The following is a 21,358-nucleotide window of genomic DNA, read 5'->3' as shown; positions in this document are numbered from 1 at the left end:
CTAGAGTCCCTAAGCCCCTGAGAGCTATGTAGGATCATGATGGGAAGTCTGGAGAGTCCTGGGATCACAAAAGAAAGGGATCTCTGCCAGAGAGCATAGAAAGCAGTTAAAATGTGAGACATTCTGGATTCAAAACAGCACAGCCACTTCATAACTGTGCGACCCTGAGCGAGTGGCTTAACCTCTCTGTGTTTCGGTTTCTTCTACGGTAAAATGGGGATCCCAGTAGCACACGTCTCCCAGGGGGCTATTTGGAAGCTGGTGCAAGGAGTAGTTAACACGAACAGGAGCTCCCACAGCGCCTGCGCACACAGAGCCAGTGTTCATCACGTGGTTCCTGCTCTCACCCCTTTGCAGGAGACATCCAGAAGGCCCAGGTAGAGAGCCTGGACCTATATCTCTGTCGATTTCCAGCCCAGGAGTCTTTTCCTACAACCATATAGCTGAGAGAGGCCGCTTTGTAACCAGGTGCTGTCCCAGGGGGCTGAGCCCAGGTTCACAGCAGGGGGTATCTTTTGAAGAGACCAACCTGGAGGAAAATGTCTCCCTGCTTGCACAGCCTGCCTGCACAGCCTTTTCCCCCGTCTCTATGCGGCAAACGGCCCTGAGAGGTCTCTTCAGTGGGAAAAGAGGAATCTTCCTTCCCAGGGGGGAGCCAGCAGATTCCCCGGGGCCTCTGTGAGTGCCAGCCGGCCTGTGGATCCAGACCTGGAAAACCTACCCAGGGGCAAGACCAACCCACCTCCAGCAAATGCACTTGATTTGTCTGTCCCCTATGTCACCTCCAGCCTCGCTTCTTTCCTGCAACACGTACCCTCCAACACTGTCAACCCAGATACTCCCAGGTAATCCAAGCCCTTTCCAGCCTATGAGTCTTTGTCTCTACTGTTACATCCTCCTAAAAATCTCTCCACCTCCTCCTTAGCCTGGCCAACTCCTAGGCATCCTTCAAGACCCAGTCATGTGTCACCCCTTCGAGTGATACGCAACTTTCCCCCAAACCTCAGGCAGATTCATTATTTCCCGATCTTCATTCCTCCAAGGATTCGGCAGCTATTTAAATTTTAGAATTTCCAATATCATACCCCAGTTTACCTGCCTGCCTGCCTAGCTGCCCCGGGAGACTGCGAGCTCCTTGAAGGCAGGCCCTGGGTCTTATTTATCCCTGCTGTGTCAGTCTTAGCGCAGGGCCCCACCCAGAGCAATGACCGTGGGATGGATCGGAGCTGAGGCCATAGGTGTGCGCAGGAAATGAGTGCAGGAAAGAAGGGATCCATGGGAGGGAATTTCTAAAGGTGGAAATCCCAGGGTAATTTAAACATGTCTTAAAGGAGACATTGTGGACGTAGATGAGATTCCCCTTTCCAACCCTATTGCCCATCATAGAATCTTAGAACTGGAATCGTCCAGACTGACTCCTTTGTATTAGGGACCTACGACTCAGAGGAGGGGGGGCAGTAAGCCAGCAAGTTAACGGAGGAGTTGAAATCAGGACCTGGGGCTGGTAAGTGTGAGGCTGGTGCCCTTTCTACCACACTGGTGTTTTCCATTGTTGCTCTTGGGGTAGGAGGAAGCTTTTTTAAAAACTCAAATAGTTACATGTTATCTTACTACGAATTAAGCAAAAAATATACTCAGTATAACACACCTATACATGATGTCTTTACGCAAGACAAGTCAACAAAGAGGAAATTAATTTAGCTTTGATTTTAAGAAAATGATGATGTGAATAATAGTAGAGATGGGACACAGCTACGTAGGACAAATGCCATGAAGCCGACCAGAAGGCACCAGCACCCAGGGAGATAAGACTCATGGGTGACAAAAGCTACCTTGGAGACCCTGGATCCTACCCCAAGAAGCCAGAAGTCGCACCTTGGGGCTAAGCTGGAGACCCCACAGCCAGCATGGAGAGAAACCCAGTCTGCAGGACCCAGCCCTTAGTTAGCTGGGCAACAAATCCTCATCAAAGCCCATCAGGACAGTCAGGTAGATGGGAAGGGGACAGAACAAAAGAATGTGGTTTCAGCCAGCTTGGGAACTGAGACCTGATGGGGCCGTTGGTGAAGTTCTTCCCGACAGATGTTCATCCCTGGGGAGCCACCGGTCCCCCTTGGGAGGGTGGCGTTGCCACTGAGCCAGCAGGTGGGGCTGAGACCCACCTGCGCCAGGGCAGGGCAGGTCACAGGGCTGGCGGAGGATGGCGGTGTCGCCAGATGGCAGGTTGGCGAGGGGCAGGGCACCCTGTCTTGCCCGGAGCACATGAGAGAATGAGCCAGGGAAGAAATTGCCACTGGTATTTGTCACAGCAATTTCAGCAAAGCACCGAATGTGTAAAGCGTCTCATGAATTTCAACCAGCAGAATTAGCGCCCATCAAAGTCATTTTGAACAGTCAAGGTAGATGGGAACAAGGCCAAAGGAAAATCGAGGGGCCTGAGGAAAGTCCCCTCTGTCAACGGAGGAACTGTGAGCAGAGGGGACTGTTGGGGAAAGTTTCCCCAAGAAAGTTATCATCTTGGAAGGCGGCTACTCCTTGACCTCCAGCGAACTGCCCCCCTCCTCCAATCCGTCTCCCTCCCCCGTGCCAAGAAGATGCCACTAAAACTGGCTGTGGCATCCTCAGCTTTCGGGTGAAGGATAAAGAGCTGGCGGTCCAAAGGGGTAACTGACTCCCCTCCCCCTCCTCCCCTACCTGTGAGGGTGGAAGCAGCCTCCAGGGAGAGAGGCTAGCGGTGGGAGAGCACCTGCCCTTCCATTTGGAAGGAGGCTAGCTTGCAGCCCGTTCATGACAGATGTGGACCAGCCGGCACGTGGTGGGAGCCAGTGGGCATGGCAGGAAAGATGACCTAAATGGATCTAAGGAGAAAGAAACTCTCCGTGGGAAATCGGGTGGAAAATAGACTGGAGGATGACGAATCCGTGTGCCCTGGGGTGGGGTAATCAATCAGCGAGATGCACCAGGGGACACGGAGGTGGAGGGACCACCAAGCAGTCTAGAGCGCAGATGACACATTGCAAAGGTCAACACGAGCAGGGAGCGGGGAGTGCAGGCGGGTCCTTTCTGCAAACTGCCACATGAACCCAAAGTTACCTGCTGCTTCAAGTTCATGTGCCCCTGAAAAGCCAGTTCCACCTTTCCAAGGACCCATGCTCATAGGCTACTTTTCAGTTCAGAAAAATCTAGCATCAGCTGAGGACCAGGCACAAGGGTGGGCATTGTATTACTGCTGTTGCCGTGCATATAAATAGCAACCCACATGGTCCCTTCCCTCCTCACAGCAACTCTGCTGGGCAGGTAGCACCATCCCCATTTTGTAGATGGGGAAACTGAGGCTTAGTGAGATGGTGCTAGATCGCTGCTGTTTGCACTCCGCTTCATTCTCCTCGCCCTCTGTACCTGGGAGACCCCCCTCTATGGGCTTCCCCCTGGGTTTGGTCAATGGTCAGCACCAGCAAAACGTTCAAAGACAAGAGGGTAATGTTGGGTTTTTCTCCCTCCCACTCCCCGTCAGGTGCCCGAGGCTCTCTCTGCATGACCCTCTCTGGTCTATGGGTGGGAGCAGGGGCGCACACTGCTCGGAGCCCAGGGTGACGCCATCTGCTGCTGCCCCCCCAAGCCCCTTGCAAACTGACCCCTTAAGAAGCCCCCCCTCCCAGACTCCCCAGTTGAGCTTGGTGGCTCCTGCTGGCCCCTGAACACTACAGAGGCAGAGCCATCAAGCTCACACACAGGGGCGCTGAAACTTGAACCCTACTCTGCCTCCAAAGCCTGCGTTGCTCCATCTGAACTTGGGTTTCTCCGCGGCAGGCACTCACACCCGCCACCTTCCCAGATTGGCCATATCCCTGTGCCACCTGCTCTGCGGTGTACTTAACATTTTTCTTTAACTCGGCTCATTTTTTACTTAAATAAGCCATTTTAAAAAGAGAGAGAGAATTTAAATCACTGCCCCAAAAGGCAAACCAGCCTCCCTTGCCTTAAACAGAGGGTAACTACAAGAATTACAATGAAAACAAAACACAGTTTACTACAGCTCTCACTCCCTTGGGCTCACTGGTTGCCCCACACCCGTTTTTGTTGGAAACGCAGATCAGCACGTGACAGAGGGCATTAAAGACATGATATCATCAGCCTGAGGCTTTCTCTTTGGCACCAGTGGAAGGACAGGGTGAGGAAGAAACACAGAAGAACCCTCCCTCCCTGATTCCTTGTCACCTATGACCAGTCCTTGGTCCCGCCCAAAGAGGAACATTGCCCACCCTGGAGCCGCCCTGTCCAGAACTTTCTATAACGATGCAAACGTCCTGTTTACATCTGTGCTGTCCGAAAAGGGAGGTTTGTGTGGCTCTTGAGCACTTGGCATGTGATGGGGGGGACCGCAGGAACTGAATTTTGGTCAATACTGTTAAATAAAAGCTGAGACACTTGGTGTAGTTGTGTCTACACCAAGGCCCATGGCCACACGAACTGTAAGCTCCAGGAGGGCAAGGACTGGCCTGTTCATTCTGTTCTAAACTTCTAGAACAGCCCAGTGCATCACCCCCAGGAAGCATTTAATTCACACCAGCTGCTCCAGCGAGGGGGTCAATGAATGACTGAATGAAGGAATGAATGAACCAACAGACGAACTCCACGGCTTCCTGCAACAAGAACCTGCTCTCTCTGCAACTCAGACTATCCGGGGAACCGAGAACTCTTCCCCATTGGGCAACTGGGCTTCAGGAATCCGCCTTCCCTGGCCTCCCCTTCTCCGAGCTGGGCCCCAGCCCACTCCTCTGCTGCCCCAGCGAACAAAGAATGCTTTGTGATGTGGTGGCTTTGGGGGCTCCCTGCCTCCCACCTCCCTCCCGCTGCCCCTGCCTGTGATGTCAGGGGCTGAGTGACTATGCACCGCTTAAAATTCTGGGAGTTTGCAGAGCCAGGTGCCTGGCCTGAGGCTATCCGTACAGGTCCCACCACACTCCTGACAACAACCCGTGCACCAGGACAGCAAGCTCCAGCTCTTGATAAGGATGCCGTCCACCCTTGGGTCCCGCTGGTCAGTCTTCACCCTGCCAGTGTCCCCAAGCCCCCGCGCAGCCCCTCCCCACCAGCCCAGCACGATGCCAGGGCAGCCCGTGATGGACGCCTTCCTCTGGGGGCAGCATGAGGGAGAGGGGAGGAAGAGATGGCGCTGATGACATAATGGAGGCGCCAACGACTGGTGACAAACAACCCCCATCGGAGGGGCAGGAGTGCCTCTGCAGAAAGAGAAACAAAAGGGCAAAGTGGACAGCTTGGCAAAGGAACAAAAAAACCCAAAGCCTCAGCTGCTTCTCTCCCTGGCGACTCCCAAGCTGCTCCCGTGATTTATGAGACTTGGGGGTTGCTCCCTCCGGAGGGCCACCAAGATCTCCACCCAAGGCTGGGGGACCCCTGAGGCCTCCCCCACGGAAGACTCTGAGGGTGGTGGGGCCACCTGATCGAGCCCTGGGGTGGCCCGCAGGACGCGGACCGTCCCCATATCACACACAGTGTGCACAATGACAGAGAGGCATTTCTCCCTGGCCTCAGTTTTCCCAACTTAAAATCGGAGGAAGGCGATGATGTCAGGGGCTCCCTTTTTGCTCTGTAATTCCAACCCTGTATAATTCCAATGAGGATTCACTGAGGGCTCCAAGCAGGGACACCTACAATGTACGCCCTTGGCCGGGCCCCGAGGCTCACCAACACTTCCTCACCTTCGCACTTGGTGACATGGCGCGGAGGCAGACATCACCCTAAGAGCAGCAGCCATTTCTCACACGCCTCCTGTGTGCTGGGCACCGAGCTTGTGGTCTCCTCATGGTAAGTCACTTACCACGCCCAGCTGTCCCCACCCCACCAGGCCACCATGGCGAGCTGGGTTCAGTGGGAGAATTCGAGGCTGAGATTAGTGCAGGGTTCGCTGAGTTCATGTGCTGGGTGAATGGTGGAAAGAGGGTCTGAGCCTAGGTCAGACGCCGGCGCCCATGCTCCCTGGAGAGCTAGAAACTTCTCCCCGGGAAAAGCTATTCCCATGACTCTCAGGTCAAGCCCAAGGTATATGCTCCGGCTGCAGCAGCCGCATGCCGGGCCGTGTGATCTTGGCGGGGCCCGGTTTTCCTCCCTGCCAGGTCTGGACACGCCGGGTAAGATGAACGGTCCCCACTGACAGCACTTCTTCCTTCAGGCCATTGTCTCTTTGGGCACTCCAGAGCAACCATTTATAACCCAACGGAGGTTCCAAACAGTTTCCAGCTTCAGGTGGCCCAGAAAAACCAATTCATCTTCCTAGAACGCTGCTCTGGGAATGTCACTCTTCTCTCTTCAACTGCTCCCTGCAGTCCCCAGGCTTGAATCCAGACCCCCGGCCCCCGGCACACGGACCACCACCAACAATGCCAGCTTCATCTCCAGCCTCTCAACAGGCACCCAATGCTCAAGTGAGGTCAGCCGGCTCACTGCCTCTCAACCCATTAAGCACCTAGACAGCCCTCTGACTCCTTCCTTCGGGCCTTTGTGCAAACTGTCCCCTTGCCCGGGACACCCCCCTTAGCTATCAGGATGCTCTCAATCCCTCAGAACCTTGCTGGGCCACTCCTTTAGCCCCCGAAAAATCACCCATGCTCTCCCTGTATTGGCTATTTATTATACACGATCATTTCTTGTTCTCAAATGAGTCCGGGCTGTGTGGGGTTGCCAATAACCTGAAAGTCCTTGAGGGAGGTCTCTGCCAGCCCAGCAGGAGGCTAGGGCAGCTGCTCCATTCATGGAAGTGACTGGAATCCCTGACTTGGTTCCTGAGTCCACCTCCAGGGCTGGGGTGGGGGGAGAAGAAAGTGTGAGTCCACCTGGCCTATGAGACAGGTGGAAGGGTCAGAAGGGTCAGGAGGAAGGGAGGGGCCAGGGCTCAAGGGCAGGTTACCTGCCAAGGGCTCTCAGGTAGAATCTCATGTGTCTCACGACACCCTCCACTTTCAAAAGATGAGGAAACTGTGACTCCGAAAGGGAGTGACTGGCTCCAGTATGTTCTGCTAAGAAGTGGCCATGTTGGGACTTGAACCCGGTTCAGATGGAAACCCGAGTCCATTAACTCCAGCTGGCTGCCCAGAGAGACAGCGATTGAGGAAGGACGAGCCTGCCCAGAGCTGTGCCACCAAAGGCTAACAGCCAGCTGCAGATTAAGGGGAGTTCTGCTCTGGAGTGCCTGCCGATTTCCATGGTGTAAATACTCCCGCTATGGTCGATTTCAGGCCACCAATGGGATCCATTCAGAGTCTGGAAAGCAGGCCAAGATTGTGCCAGTCAATGCCTAGGTGTGAGTCCAGGCCCCACCCCCACACCCCACAACAAGTGGTGGGACCTTGGGCAAATCACAGTCTCTCCAAGCCTTGTTCCTCATCTGTCAGATGGGAAGCATAGGACCTCCCAAAGTTTCTGGGATGATTTAATAGGACAGCACTCGTGAACAAGGTTGGCACAGGGCTGGATACACAGAAGCTGCTCCAAGCAAGTTTCCTTCCTTCCTTCCTTCCTTGGTTCCTTCCATGCTTTCTTCCCCAAACCCCCACTCTTCCCAGGCAAGAACAGCCCCCCTCCACAAGGAGAAGCCAGAGGGAACAGGAAGCCCTTTGGACTTCCTACCATATTCCCCTGCTGACTCATCCCCCAGATGCCAGCCCTGACGCCAGCGTGAGTGATGGTGAACTGTCACAATGGGCACATTCTCACACCAGAAAGTGCTTTCCAGAGGTGACTGGTCAGGGTTGGGAAACAGGCCCAGGTCTGGTGTGTAAAACTCAGGCTCTGTGGGGGAGGGGGCGATCATCCACTCATTCATCAAACATATCCCAAGGATCCGCCCAGAGCCAGGCCTCGTGCCAAGGCTGGGGTGCAGGGAGAGCTCCAGCCAAGGCTGGGGTGCCCTCGAGAGCTCTCAGTTCAGCAGGGACACCGGCCCTAAGGCATCCCCAGCCCCAGAGGAGGGTTCTTCTAACACAGTATCGCCCAAAGTGCTGCTGTCAACACTTTTAGGGGACACCTGAGTCAGTGGGGGGAAGGGGAGGAGTTATGGAGGGCGGGGAAGTAGGGGACAGAAACTAGAAGGAGGTTTATGTGGTCAGGGGCTGTGCTGGCTAAGGGCAGAGGTCTCCTCTCTGAGCCAAGATATGGTGAAAACTGGGGCACGGCCAGACAGGGTGAAGTTTAAGGCCAGAAACCTCTGAGCAGGCCAAGATTGTGGAACAGAGAGACGGTGGGCTCTGGTCTCCCCACTGTGTGGCCCGGACACACCAGGCTCCTCGTTGATGGACTGGGGATGTGATACTCTTCTGGACAGCAGTGGAGGAGAGAACCTCACGTCAGCAAAGTGCCTACACATCCAGCCCATAGAGCATACTTTCTGGTCAGTTTACTGGCCTGAAAGCTCCTGGGAGCTGGCCTGTCCCATTCCAGACCTCGGTGGGCTCCGTGATGCAGCACAGTTGGTGGCGGAGGGAAGGAAGGCTGGGCACACAGCCACCAAACCCAGATCCCACCCAAGCCACTTCCCACCCCCGTCTCTTCACCTCCCCGTGCCTCAGTTTCCCTGCTCAATGGGCAGGAGAGTGGCTGCCTCCATGTGTTGGAGGGCTCGGTGACTTGCCAGGAACGAAAGCATCTGGTCAGCTCTCAGGACTACCAGCAGATAGACACGATGTCTGGAACCAGCGTCTCCACCCTTTGGGATGATCTGAGACAACAGGCCTGTAGTTCCAGGAGGAGAACCTTGCCAAAGGGAAGTTCACCTGTGAATCCAGCCCAAATTTCACGTGCTGTTAATCTTTCCATGCCTGTTTCTGTAGGAAGTCTCTTCTAAACCAGGACACCCATGTCTGAAGGCCAAAGATGGTTTATGCACCCAAACAAACAAGCTTCATTGAGAACCCACTATGCTTTTTATGGGGAAGACTCACTAGCGCGGAGATTGGCCAGGGCCCCCTGCCTTCATGGGGCGTCCCAGGGCAGGGGACAGGAGGTTCACGGCAAGACTGACTCCACCTCCGCATCCCACTGAGAGAAACAATGCCGTGGACCTCCCAGGGAAGTCAGGGGGCTGGTGGGGGAATCAATCACCCCCCAGCTAGTAGACCAGGAGCCATCCCAGGCTCTGGGACCTCCCAGGGAAGTCAGGGGGCTGGTGGGGGAATCAATCACCCCCCAGCTAGTAGACCAGGAGCCATCCCAGGCTCTGAGGCTCATGATGCCTTGGGAAAGGATCAATGGGGTCCTTGTTTTGCAAGCAGCAGAAACCAACTCTGGACAGCTCAAGGCCCTCAAAAGTAACAGGTGGAACATGGAAGTTTCTGGAACACGAGGATAAGTGGAAGCCCCAGGTACTGGAAAGACCCATGCAGTTTGGGGCACAGCAACTCTGGCACAACCACGGTTAAAACTGCCATCGGCACAGCTCGCAGGACTGAGCCAAGCGCTTTGCGTGTAAGGACTCTTTCCATCCTGTGAACACCCTGGAGGGTAGGTCCCATCATTATTAGCCTCAGGGCACCAGAGAAGTACAGTTCCTTGGGGACTCCTCACTGGCAAGGGGTCCTTTACGGGGGTTCTCAGTCTTCCTCTGCTCTGGGTCCATATCCCAGGGCGAGTGCCTGATGGGTTCCCCTTGGGGTGGCTTACCAAGACAGCAGGCAGTAAGAAGGCGTGTGTGTGCATGATTTCCAGCGCAAATCTAGTATGTGACCGGTGGATGCAGGAATGGCTGGTCGATCAGATTCCTTGCCTGGGGACCGCAGTGTCCTTTCCCGCCCCTTGGGGCTGCTGCTCTGTGTACCTCCAACTCCAGCCACATTGGATTTATTTGCTCCATCCACAAAATCCTGACCAGGAGGTCTTGGTGATCATGGACGCCCCCTCTACTATTGGACCCCACTGAGAGCATAAAGGTGGGTTCCGGGACCTCATTCCCCTGCTCCTTCCCGGGACCTTCATCCTGAAGGCAGACAGCTCTTAGGAAGTGATGCTGTGTGTTTCTCCACCGCTGACATTTGTCTTTTTAAAACAGAAGGCTTCGCATCCTCTAGCAAGTGGAGAGAGACTGTTGTATTCCTCCTTCCAGTGATGAAAAACTAGTTTCTCCTCTCCTCTGGGAGCAGCAGTGTCTCTGGATCGCTTCAGACCTGGGTTTGAAACTCCCATCTGTTGCACTTAAAAAGAGATCCCGAGCCTCATTCATTATTTAAGGAAGACAAGAAAAGAAGCCAAAGAGAGAGAGAGGGAGGGAGAAAGAGAAAGATCCCGGGCCTCTCGTCTTCATCTGCAAAAATGGCTAATGGCACTGCCTCACATATTACCGAGAGCTTTTAATGCATAAAGAACATTTGATAGGTGTGCAACAAATGGTAGCTATCCATACTATGATTCTTGCTTCTCCCAGTTCTCAACCAGACTCTGGGGAGGCCAGTCTTGAGTTGCACTGGTCCCACCACGCACAACCCCACCCTCCAGCTCTTGGCTCATGCCTTACCCTGAGCTTTTTCGTGTCCTCTCTTTACTTCAAGGTCTAACTCAAGTCGTCCCTCCCCCGTGAAGCATCCCCTGGATCCCTCAAGGAATCACTCTTCCCCAGGAACTTCCTACAGGGGATGTCAATCATTTAGCATCTCGCAAGTGTCCACACATTTCCCCCTGGACTGCCATTCATCTTCTCGGGAACATGCCCAACCTCTCTCACTGCTGGGAGGAAGATCGAAGTCTCTTTCTTTTCGGATGTGCCCCGCCCACAAGGGATGCCCATTCATTGTCTTGACAACGAGGAAGGCTTAACAGAGACAACACTTTCTCCCATCTGCGCAGAAGTACGCACAGGATAATTCTATCTTCGTGAGGGTTTGTAAGGAGTAAAACGCCAGACAGGGAACTACACACTAAACGGTCCACGCGGTCAGAGCCGAGGAAGTGCCTGAGCATCTTCATCCCTGGGAGACACCAGGGCACAGAGGGCGAGACTCAGCCCTGTGTCCGCTTCTCTGCTCACTACTTACTGACTGAGTGGCCTTGGACAAGTCACTTGACCTCTGCAAAACTCAGTTCCCTCATCAGCAAAACAGGGCTAGTTTTACCTTTCTGTGAGGTTGTTAGGATTAAACGAGACAAGAATGACGAAGCAGTGAGAGTTCAATAAGGGTCGGAGATGCAGCCCCTTCCTCCGGCTCAGTGAAGAATCCATTTTCCACTAAGTGGTAAACACCATAAAGGCAGGGATACCCCCACCGTGCTCAAGGTCATGTTCCCAGTGCTTAGCACTGTGTTTGGTCTGGAGGTGTTGCAGAGGTGGGTAGGGTAGTAAGCCAGGTTAGACACCCACATGGAGCCCAGGAAATCCAGTGAACAGAACTAACCAGTCTCTTCTTTGTTTGGCTCTTTATTCGGCTTCTGCCTTCCAATTTGGGACCGCTATAATCCAGAAACCTGAGGAAGCCACTTCCACAGCCCCAATTGTGTGTGAGACAGATGTTATGGAGGGCTGAGGGTAGCCAGGCCAATCTAAGGCATCACTGGTAGCCTGCCTGCCCCTGCCCAAGGGATTCTCCAAGCTGGGGTTTAGGGACAGAACCCTGGAAGGAAAGAAAACGCTTGGGGCTGGGCCAGGCAGGGAGCTGGAAGGAGTCACTACTTCTGCCATTAACTAGTCGTGAAACTCTGAGCCTCAGTTGCCTAGTCTGCGAAAAAAGGAGCTTAAGCCCATCTTGCAGCTGCCTGAGGCCTGGGAAGCGGCCAGCACGTGCATGGCACACTGCCGCTGAGCCACACAATTGGGGCTATTGAAACACCAGACTCCCTGCCAGATACTAGGAAAGAAGCAACCTCAGACTGTTTCAGGAGACTTGCGCGTAAGGATCGCTCCCAGCGGAGTCTCATCACCCGCAGGAACCCAGGCAGCTCTCCTTTTGTGCCTGCCATCTTGCCCAAGGCATTAGGATTTGGGGGGAGGGGGCGGTGATCGTCAGTTCCTAAAAAATAGGAGTTTTCGGACCCCTTGAATAAGTGATCGCGGAGGTCGCTTCCAGCTTGAACATTCTCTGCACTTCAAAAGCGAAAACTAGTTCAACCTCTCAGGAAAAACTTGAGTTTGCGGCTGGGGTGGGAAAGGGGCGGGATTTATGGATGGGGGTGTGGCCAGGCGGGGGGCGGGGCGGCTGGGGGAGCAGGGGCGGAGCAGTCGGCTCTGGGCTCGGCCCAGCGAAGCGCGGCGCGGCGCTGGGAGGCGGGGGCTGACAAGGAACCCAGAGGAGTCCGAGCCCCCGCCCCGCGCCCTGGGCGTGGGGTGGGTGTGGGGAGGAAGGATAAATAACTTAAAAGTCGGCACCGCAGCTCGGGCGGGCACAGGCCCCGCAGTCTCAGTGATGCGGCAGCCTCGGCCAGCACCGACACCCACCCACCTGCTGACACGCGGCTGCGGAGACAGAACTGGCAGGGCCACTGGCTGGGGACCTTGGGTCGCCCCAACCGAGCTTGCCCACCCACTACTCTTCGCCGAGAATTTCCGGGGGCCCAAGGAAGCAGAGCCAAAAATCACTCTCTTCCCTACCTCCACCCCCCCCCCCCCCACTGCCCTCTCTTCCGGGCCACTGCACAGGCTCAACTGCCGGATTTCCTTCCCGGAAGTGCCCAGGCAGGGGAATCTGGGGCCCGAAGATTTGAAAACGCCTCGGGGGCTCCCGGGTGATCTGGGAGAAGAGAGAAATTGGGGTTTCTGTACTGCAGAGTCAGATATTGGGGAGGGTGAGTTAGGGGCAGAAATTATGGCCCAGCCAATCCTGTGCGCGGCGGAGTCCTTTTCCCCAATGCACAGACCCACCTCTCCAAAGTTGAGCCCCTTTGTCTGCGACCCTTAGGGGCACAACAGGCGAGGGCACGCGAGCCATGCCCCTACTCAGTAGTGACCCCCGCCGACCCGCACCCCCCCCCCCCCCCCCCCCACGCACCCCCGCCCCCGCCCCAGTAGCCCCCCCCCCCGCCCCCCCCCCCCCCCCCCACCCGCCAAATGGAAGGCAGGTTTCGGAATGCCGGCCCTGGATTCTACCCTCTCCTCCCCGCCAGGCAGCCCCCCTGGCAGGTGGCCCGGCTAAGCCAAGGGCCAGGTGCACAGTTCTTGGTCATATCCTGGAAGGGCGCCCTCCTCTGGCAAGCCGGCCTCTTGCATCTCCTGCTGACCCTTCCGCCCCATCGTGCGCAGACTTGGAAGCCGGGGAAGGAGGGACCCCACCCTCAAGGACTCTCTCTTCCTCTGCGTAGAAGAGGGCCCCCCGGTGGCGCAGAACCCCTGCCTGCGCCCCAGTCTCGGAAAGTTTCCCCTCCGTGATCCGGGTCGGCGCTTTTTCTTCACCCTGAGACTAGGAGCTCGAAGCTACGCCGGCTCCCCCTGCTCCAAAACTCCCAACATCCGCGCCGGAGCCCCTGCCCCCCACCCCCGCAGCCTGCAGGGGCGGGTCAGCTCTCCGCAGCCCTGCAGCCCAAAGAACGCCGCTTGAGGGTTCTGGGTAGAGCGCTCAGGGTGGGGTCCTGACCGAACCCGTTTCCCAACGTAGCTTTAACCATCAGTTGCCACCCCCTGTGGCGTCTGTTCTGTACATTCTGGGAAAGAAAGGGTGCTCCCCTCCAGCCCCCAAACCCTAATCCTTTCTCCCTGCAATGTCCAGGTGAGGGCTCCTGTGCCTTTCAACAAACCCCGTGGCCGGCGCTGGAACCGGGACCCCCTCTCCCATATAACCTTTCCCTCTAGAGGCATCTGACGGAGGGAGCCCTCACCCCAAAGTTGGGGGGAGATTCTGATCCACTTTGGGAAGTCTCTTGCTCCAAGGGTAGGGGAACAAAGTACCGGCCTGACATTTCTTCTGGGTTATACAACCCCTCCCCCGCCCTCTGCCAGCGAGACCACCGTTTAGACTCGGATTCTGCAGCTTCTCCCATATGCAGACCCAGCACTCTCCAAGGACCTGGGGGCTGAATTATTTTAGGGGGACACCCCTTCGTGCCAGGCACTCTCAGAGCCTGGTGAGGCACCTCCAGAGAGGGCAAGGCAAATACCAGGACAGAGTTGACCCCCTGCCTTCATCACTCATTTGGGCTAGGGGCTGAGATCCTCTTGGCCACAGTGGCTACTTTTTGGCACCCCGCACCGCCATCACCATGGAGCCAGGTTGTGACTCCAGAGGGGCCGATTCTAGGCACCCAGGTTTGGCACTAGGCTCAGTGGGGAACTCGAGACCAGGACCCTCTGGTCTCCACGCCCTCGACTCTTTGCTGGTCCCGCCTCCCTCCTGCTGGGCTGCTAGCCCAGGTGTTGGTTCACTGCCGGAAAGGTGCCTGGGTCGCCAGGATAAGCTCCAGCACCATTTAAGACCCACCAGACGGCGGCGCCGGGCACGAGGCACCGAGGCAGCCGCGAGCCCTGGACCCCGGAGCTGCGGAGCCACCGATCGCTTGCTCTGGGGACCGCGCTCTGCTTCCACCTCCTCCCAGCTGGTTCAGTCTACCTGAGACCAAGTCCATGCGGGACACACACACGGCTGCTCACACATTCTCTGCCCCCAGACCCATCCATACTTCCCTCTACACTAAAACCACACGCTCCATCGCCGGCACACACACTCCCGGCCCACGAAGCAACACAACCCCCACGCGCCCGCACCTCCACACACCCCAGATCCACGCACACTCCTGCCCAAGTGTCACATCCCCCATTCTATGCACGCACAATCGCCCCCCCACAAAGCAGTAGTCATCCTCTGCCACACACCCCTAAAGAGACCTGCACACTTGGGACCCGCGAGAAACGCCACACCTCGCATACTCACCACCCTTCAACACGTTCACACATACAATGACACAAGCTCTCACACTTCACACCTCCCCTGGAAGCTGGCACCGCTCACACCCCCAAACACTCTGGCTCACTCTTTCTCACACGCACACCTTCTCCGTGGAACTGACACAGACACTCAAACACCCCATCCGCACACTCACATCTCTAAATGCACTCCCGCACACAGCTCCTTCCCGGACACCCTCACCCATAGACGCAACAAAGGCACACGCTCGTACACACACACACACACACACACACACACACGCACACCCTGGCACAGACCCACGAGCGCTCTCGCCGGAGGAGATCTCCTCCCTCTGTCGCCGAGCCGAACCACTGCGCGGACCCCCACGCCAGGACCAGTGCTCGCACCCCGAGCCTCTCCGGGGCGCCCGGGGCCCGCGCCCTTCCCCGGCGGCCCGCCCCCGCGCGCGTCCCCCACCGGGGCTCCCGCCGGGCGCCCGCGCACTCACCGCGCGCCAGGTCCAGGATCGCGGCGAGCAGCAGGCAGGCGCAGCCGCGGAGGCTCGGGGCGGCTCGCATGGTGCCCGGGAGCTGGCGGCGGTGGCGGGGCGGAGGCGGTAGCGGAGGCGGAAGATCCCCTCGCCATGGGCTCAGGCGCGCTCATGCCTCCGGCCGCCGGCCGAGACGATGGCCGGCAGCGCCGGGCGCCGCGGGGGCGCCCCCATGCCGCCGCGGCGGGGCCGCCGGGGCGCCGGGCTCGACTCGGCTCGGGCTCCGCGGGGCGCCACGACCCTGCGCTCCGGCCGTGGTCCGGGCGCGCAGCGGCTCCCGGCTCCCCGGCTTCGCGCGGCGCCCACCGCGGCCCGGAGTCGGCTCGGCTGCGGCGCGGGAGTTTGGAGCCGAACCGCGCTCTCTGCGCCTTGCGCTCGCCTCTCCCGGCGGCGCGAGCGCCCCCCTCCCCGTGCCCTCCCTCCGCCCCTCCCCCTCTCCCCGCCCCCCGCCCTCCCGCCTTTCCCTCGCCGCGCTCTCCGCTGTATTATACAGACTTTTCTTTAATCCTTTCTGGGCTGTTCGGCTCTCGTCCGCTAAGCCGATTTATTGCAGGGAGAAGGAGAGCTCCCCCCTCCCGCCCCCTCTCCCTCCTCCCTGTCGCCCACCCCCTCTCCTTCCCCCGGGTTCCCCTCCTCGCAACTCTCCCAGTCCTTAGCTCTGCCACCCAGCCCCAGCTGGCCAAGCACCCCTGGCCCCCAGAAGCCAACTGCGTCTGATGCCCCTCCACCTAATCCCTTCCCTGGGGTCATACCCCCCCACCCCCCTGCCTGTTGGAGGGAGGCAGCCTCCCTTGAGAGCAAGCTGTGCCTTCCACGGAGCGGAGCAGGCAGGGTGTGGCCCCCCATGACTGGCCCTGCACTTCTTGATGCTCTTAGTGGGCAGGATTAGGGGCATCAGTCTTCTGAAACTTCCCAAATTATGGATGGCTTCCCCCAGGTACCAACAAAATTGTTACATTGTGTCCTTTCTTCCAAGAATAGCCACATTCTTGAATCCAGCCAAGAATGGTTAAGGAACTGGTTGTTTCCTCCTGGCAGAGACCACATTTTCACCTTTTTGGCAGGCCTGACACTTTTTCCCCAGGCCTAAGGAGTGAGAGAGGTTTGGGACTTGGATCTCATTACACACACACACACACACACACACACACACACACCACTGAGCCTCAGGTCTGGCTGTGAGCCTTGACTTGAGGTCCCCTGGGAGGGGAGTGGTACTCCAGCCCTGGAGGTGGGCTGGGGGCTGGAGGAGGTTAGATGGGGTTCAGGTCATGGACCTTCACACCTGGAAGGGAATTTCCCCCCTGGTAAGCGGAGGCCCAGAAATACCATCACAGCCAGGGGCAGCACAGGCCTCTGAATCCAAGCTTCTGGGCTCCTGACCCAGTGTTCTTTCTAGAACATTCTATGGAGTCTACGGCCATACCACCCTGAACGCGCCCGATCTTGTCTAGAACATTCTATGGAGAAATCCCAACTTCCTTCTCTGTGGAGAATTCCCAGCTCTGTCAGGTTTGCTGCCTAAGGGCTTTTGCCCTGTTTGCCTGGATGGACAATGGGTACGTAGGCAGTAGCATCTCTGCCAGCCCTTTGAGGGGGTGCAGGGAGTGAGCTGGGTAGGGGGTTGGCCAGCCCTGTGCAGAGATGCCCCAGGGTGGCAGCGAGTAGCTGCTCCCTCCATCTGCCCTCTGCAAGCCTCACCACGGGGCTTCCCAAGGCAGCCGGGCTTCAGCTCCCGCCCACCCACCCAGGGGAAGGAGCGATTTGCATTTATGAAGATCTGAAAACATACGTTCACCTGACAGGCTTTAGAATGATCCTCTCAGTAAAATAATAATAATGATCGTAATAAACCCTTATAAATAGGTGTTTGATTACAGTTTGTCCCTACGTGGGTATTTTTTTTTTGAATCAGACTAATTGGCTGCCAGGCTGATTGGGCTGGATGCGGTGCTAGCGTTGAGGGCTTAGGTCCTTCTCCCTTCGACTGGCTGTTCTTAGCGCCACTTCGTCCCCACCCACCCAGGTGTCCTCTTCTCCAAGTTGCTGAGGGTCAGCTTGGGGTCACCTCTCCCCCACACCCTCTCTTTGGGCTGACCCAGCTGCGTCATGGGGCTCAGTCCCTGACTGCTCTCTCCCTGCTCCTCTACCTTCCCACCTCTGGCAGAGAAAAGAGCCTGCAGAACCCAATCCACCCCAGGCGCTCAGCCCGCCCTGGAAGAGCCCTCCCAGCTGGCCAGGGAGCAGCAGCGACCTAGGAGGACCCTCACGTGGGCTTGCTGGTCTGAGTTTTGCCAGCAAATGTCAAGCATCACTGTGTGGGCATTCCTACTCTGCTGAGCCAGCGGCAAAGCCGAGAGCTGCCAGGCAGGTAGACAGGCAACAGTTCACCAGGTGAGCTCCTGCATGGGCAAGGCTTTTCTGTCTGCGCGAGACCAGGCATTAGAGAGGCTCGTGGGGATTCCAGATCTCCACGCCCCTTCCCGCCCCTCCCCACCACTTCTGTGATGCCTCCTTCCAGCCTTGGTCTGTACCAGCCGGGAGAGAACTTCCCTGGGAGCAGCAGAGAGGGGCTCTAGAGTCCCCTCCCTGATGCCAGCTGTCAGTGATACATGGTGAGAGGCTAGCAAGGGAGCCTGAGAGCCAAGGGAGGGTTGCCTCCTAGGGCTAAGGATTGGGCCAGGGCAGGGTCGGAAGATCTCCATGAACCCTCCTTCAGCACCAGACTTCCAAATCATCCCCACTCTCTTGTAACATCCCCCTGTATTAGAATCATAAGTCTTCCTGGCCGGTGCCTGGCACACAGTAAGCCCAGAATAAACAGTTGTTGGAGGGAGGGATGGATGGAGACTGGGTACTTTGTCCTACCCACTCTATTCCTCACTCCTAGGGCACGAGGCCCTGACTTAGCAATGGTTAGCAGGTATCCTGTGGCAGTGAATATTTTCAAAGAACCAACAGTTCCCCCCACCCACCCACCCATGGTGTGTTCAGAGAGAGGGCATCCTTCCCAGGTGCACAAGTGGTTTTCCCAAAGAGGCGGGCAGCCAAGTGTGTGTTTATTACCATATGGTAATTGTTCGTCCTAATGCCACTACCTCTGCCGGCCATCTCCTGGGGAAGCCCACTCTTCCGGGTCTTGTTTCATAAACACAGCTTTGGTGCCTGTCCCTTGGCCCCAGAGAAAGGCATATCCGAAGCACTGGGAGGGATGGTAGGCAGAGGGCACAGGGTGACTTAGCCAAAGGAAAGGTCACCTAGGGCAGCCCCAGGTTTTTAACTTGTTTCCTGAGCCTCTGTTCCTGACACCTGGTGGATTGGCTGCCAGAGGTGGGACAGCCTCCACTTTGCAGTGTGGACACTCAGCCCCATGGGTCCCGGGGGGGGGGGGAGCATGCCTCCTCCCTGGATGTGGGGCGCAGCAGGGGACCCAGACCTCTTGGCAGCAGGAGCTGTGGCTGTCTGCCCCCACTTCCCTCTGTCCATGGTTCCTGAGCTAGGCTCTCCCAACAGAGGGCACCACAGCACAAAGCAAATTCCTCTTCTCTGGACCCTAGGGAACAACCCCAGAGGTCAAAGAGACCCCTCCGTGACCTCTGGCATGTTTATTTCCAGGAGAGGGGAGGAACATGGCCTTTCGTTATCTCCCCCAGCCCAGCTTCCAAGGAGGTGGGCTCCGCTGGTGTGGGGAAGGACACGCTATGGTCTGGGATGCTAATAGATCAGTAAGCATTTTTGTGAGGGCTTCTCTTAGTTACGGTTAAAGTAATCAATGAGTGTAAGAGTCTTCACAATAACATACAAGGGGGTAGTGTCCTTATGTATATTCCACAGATGAGGAACCTGAAACACAGGTGGGCTGAGGAACTTGTCCTCCTGCAACACAGCTCATTAGAGAGCCAGATAGGATCGCAGAGAGAAGCCAGAGCTCTGAAAAGCCCTTCTGGGCCAAGATGTACAATTATGCACAGGACCTGAGCAGATGCATTTGTGCAAACACCCCGGCAGCCAGGATTTGGTTGGGAAAGGAGATATAAAAACGAAACTCGAACGAGCCCAACGTATTCCACCTCCCTCAACCCTCAAAAGAGTCCTCTATGGCAGTTTTATTTATGCCCATTGTACAGATAAGTAAACTGAGCCTCAGAAGTGAAAAGAAGGACCTGAAGTGGCCAAGGTACAGGGATGCTGGATTTGGGGGGCCAGGGATCTAGTGGGGGCCTTCCCCAGGCTCCCCCCACCCCGAGATCCACACATTCTCTCTTCCCCCTGCCCACTCCTCGCCTCTCCCCCGCTACACACCCACGCAGTCCTCCGGCTCCTTCCTACCTTGCCCTCTGCTACTCTGTGCTGGGAATTAAGCATCCATCAGGCTGCATCCCAGACAGGACAGAGTTTTGTTTTCTTTTTTATTGTTTGTTTAAATTAAACACGACTGAAAGTGACGCCTTGACACTGGTGACCCAAATCGATACGGAGTCGGCCGCTTGGAATTAAGTCCACCGCTGCGTCCTTAATGGACCTCAGCCCCACGTGAACTCTGAAGCTTCTGCTCCAGCGGACCTTGCCACAGAAGGACCCCAGTGCGTCTCTGAGGGGAGTCTGACGCTACAGGTTGCTGAATGGGCTGCAGCAATGCAAGATGCAAGCCCAGAGAAGGGAGCTGGGCCACATGAAGGAGCAAGGACAGGAAATGCAGCCCCAGGGGCCAGCTCAGACACAGAGAAGCAGGCCAACACTGGGTCCCCCAACCGTCTGTTATGCAAGTTTGCAATAAACATTTCTTGAAATGCTGCATATTAGGTCACCCGCCCCCCACCTTCTTGGAGATTTACAATTCGCATAAGTGTTTTAAAGGCTAAGAGAAATCCTGCAGAGGTCTTCAGTTTTACTTCCTTGAAACCCAAACTGTTTGGCCTCAGAACTCTCTTTACATAAATACCTATTAATATCCCATAAAGCAACAGTTGTGGAGATCATGGGATGGGCAGGAGATACTGCTCCAGCCTTGGACAAGCCTCCTGGCTTACCGCAGTCGTAGTAGCAGTAGAGATCACAATCATAATCACAGTTATAGTCATGGTCATGTGAAGAACGATAACCACGCTCAACTGATAGCATTCACTGAGGGCTTACTATGTGCCGGGCTCTGTTCAAAGTGTTTTGCCTGAACTAATTTATCCTAACTCGTCTATGACTTGAGCAGGCAGGTTCTGTTTTGAATCGCAATAGAATAAGACACAGAATAAGGCACAGAAAAATAGAATAAGGCATAGAATAATAGAATAAGAAATAATAGAATAAAAAATAAATAGAATAAGACAAAAGTGAAGCTCTTTGCCCAGGGACACGTGGCTTTTACCTATTTCTGAGACTATAACCAACATGAGGATGAGGACCACAGCCAACTCATCTATGCATTACCCCAAGAAGGTGTTGGATAGTTAGATGGAAGGGAGGAAGAATGGATGAATGGGAAGTTGGATGGGTGAGAGGATGGATGGATGGATGGATGGATGGATGGGTGGATGGATGGATGGATGGATGGATGGATGGATATGAGAATTATTGGGTGTGTAGATGGATGGGTGGATGGGTAGATGATGGATGGGTGGATGGATGGATGCGTAGACAGAGAAGTTAGAGAAAGGATTGATGGGCGGATGAACACATGGATGGAAGCATGGGTAGATGAATCAAGATCGGAAAGCATCAGCAAGACTTGACATTTTCCTGTGTCATTGAATTTGCTAAGCGTGAGAGACCCAGACTAACACATACTAGTGATAGTGAGAAGGTGTCAACAAAGGTAGTCCGGCACAGTGGCTAAAAGCATGGGCTCTAGAGTTGGCCTGCTTAGACCCAAATCTCAGCGTTGACAATCAAGAAAATGACTGCTGAGTGGACAGAAGGGAGGAAGCAGGAGGGAAGAAGAGAAAGAGGGTTGGATGGAGGGAGGGAAGGAAGGAAGGAAAGA

At 56.0% G+C, this 21,358-nt stretch overlaps 1 protein-coding gene across 1 annotated transcript in view; it reads right to left on the bottom strand.

Moving 5' to 3' along the window:
• IGSF21 (immunoglobin superfamily member 21) overlaps positions 1 to 15,763 on the bottom strand; it is a 234,012-nt gene extending 218,249 nt beyond the window's left edge. Inside the window, exon 1 of the mRNA XM_059374901.1 lies at positions 15,340 to 15,763. Coding sequence (XP_059230884.1) covers positions 15,340 to 15,409 — 70 coding nt within the window. The 5' untranslated portion in view covers positions 15,410 to 15,763. The remainder of the gene's footprint in view (positions 1 to 15,339) is intronic.
• Positions 15,764 to 21,358: the final 5,595 nt, after the last annotated feature.

This window comes from Mustela nigripes, chromosome 14 (assembly GCF_022355385.1).
Source record: "Mustela nigripes isolate SB6536 chromosome 14, MUSNIG.SB6536, whole genome shotgun sequence".
Classification (NCBI taxonomy): Eukaryota; Metazoa; Chordata; class Mammalia; order Carnivora; family Mustelidae; genus Mustela; species Mustela nigripes.
Note: the sequence above shows the minus strand (reverse complement) of the source record. Positions and strands in the feature narration are given on the sequence as shown.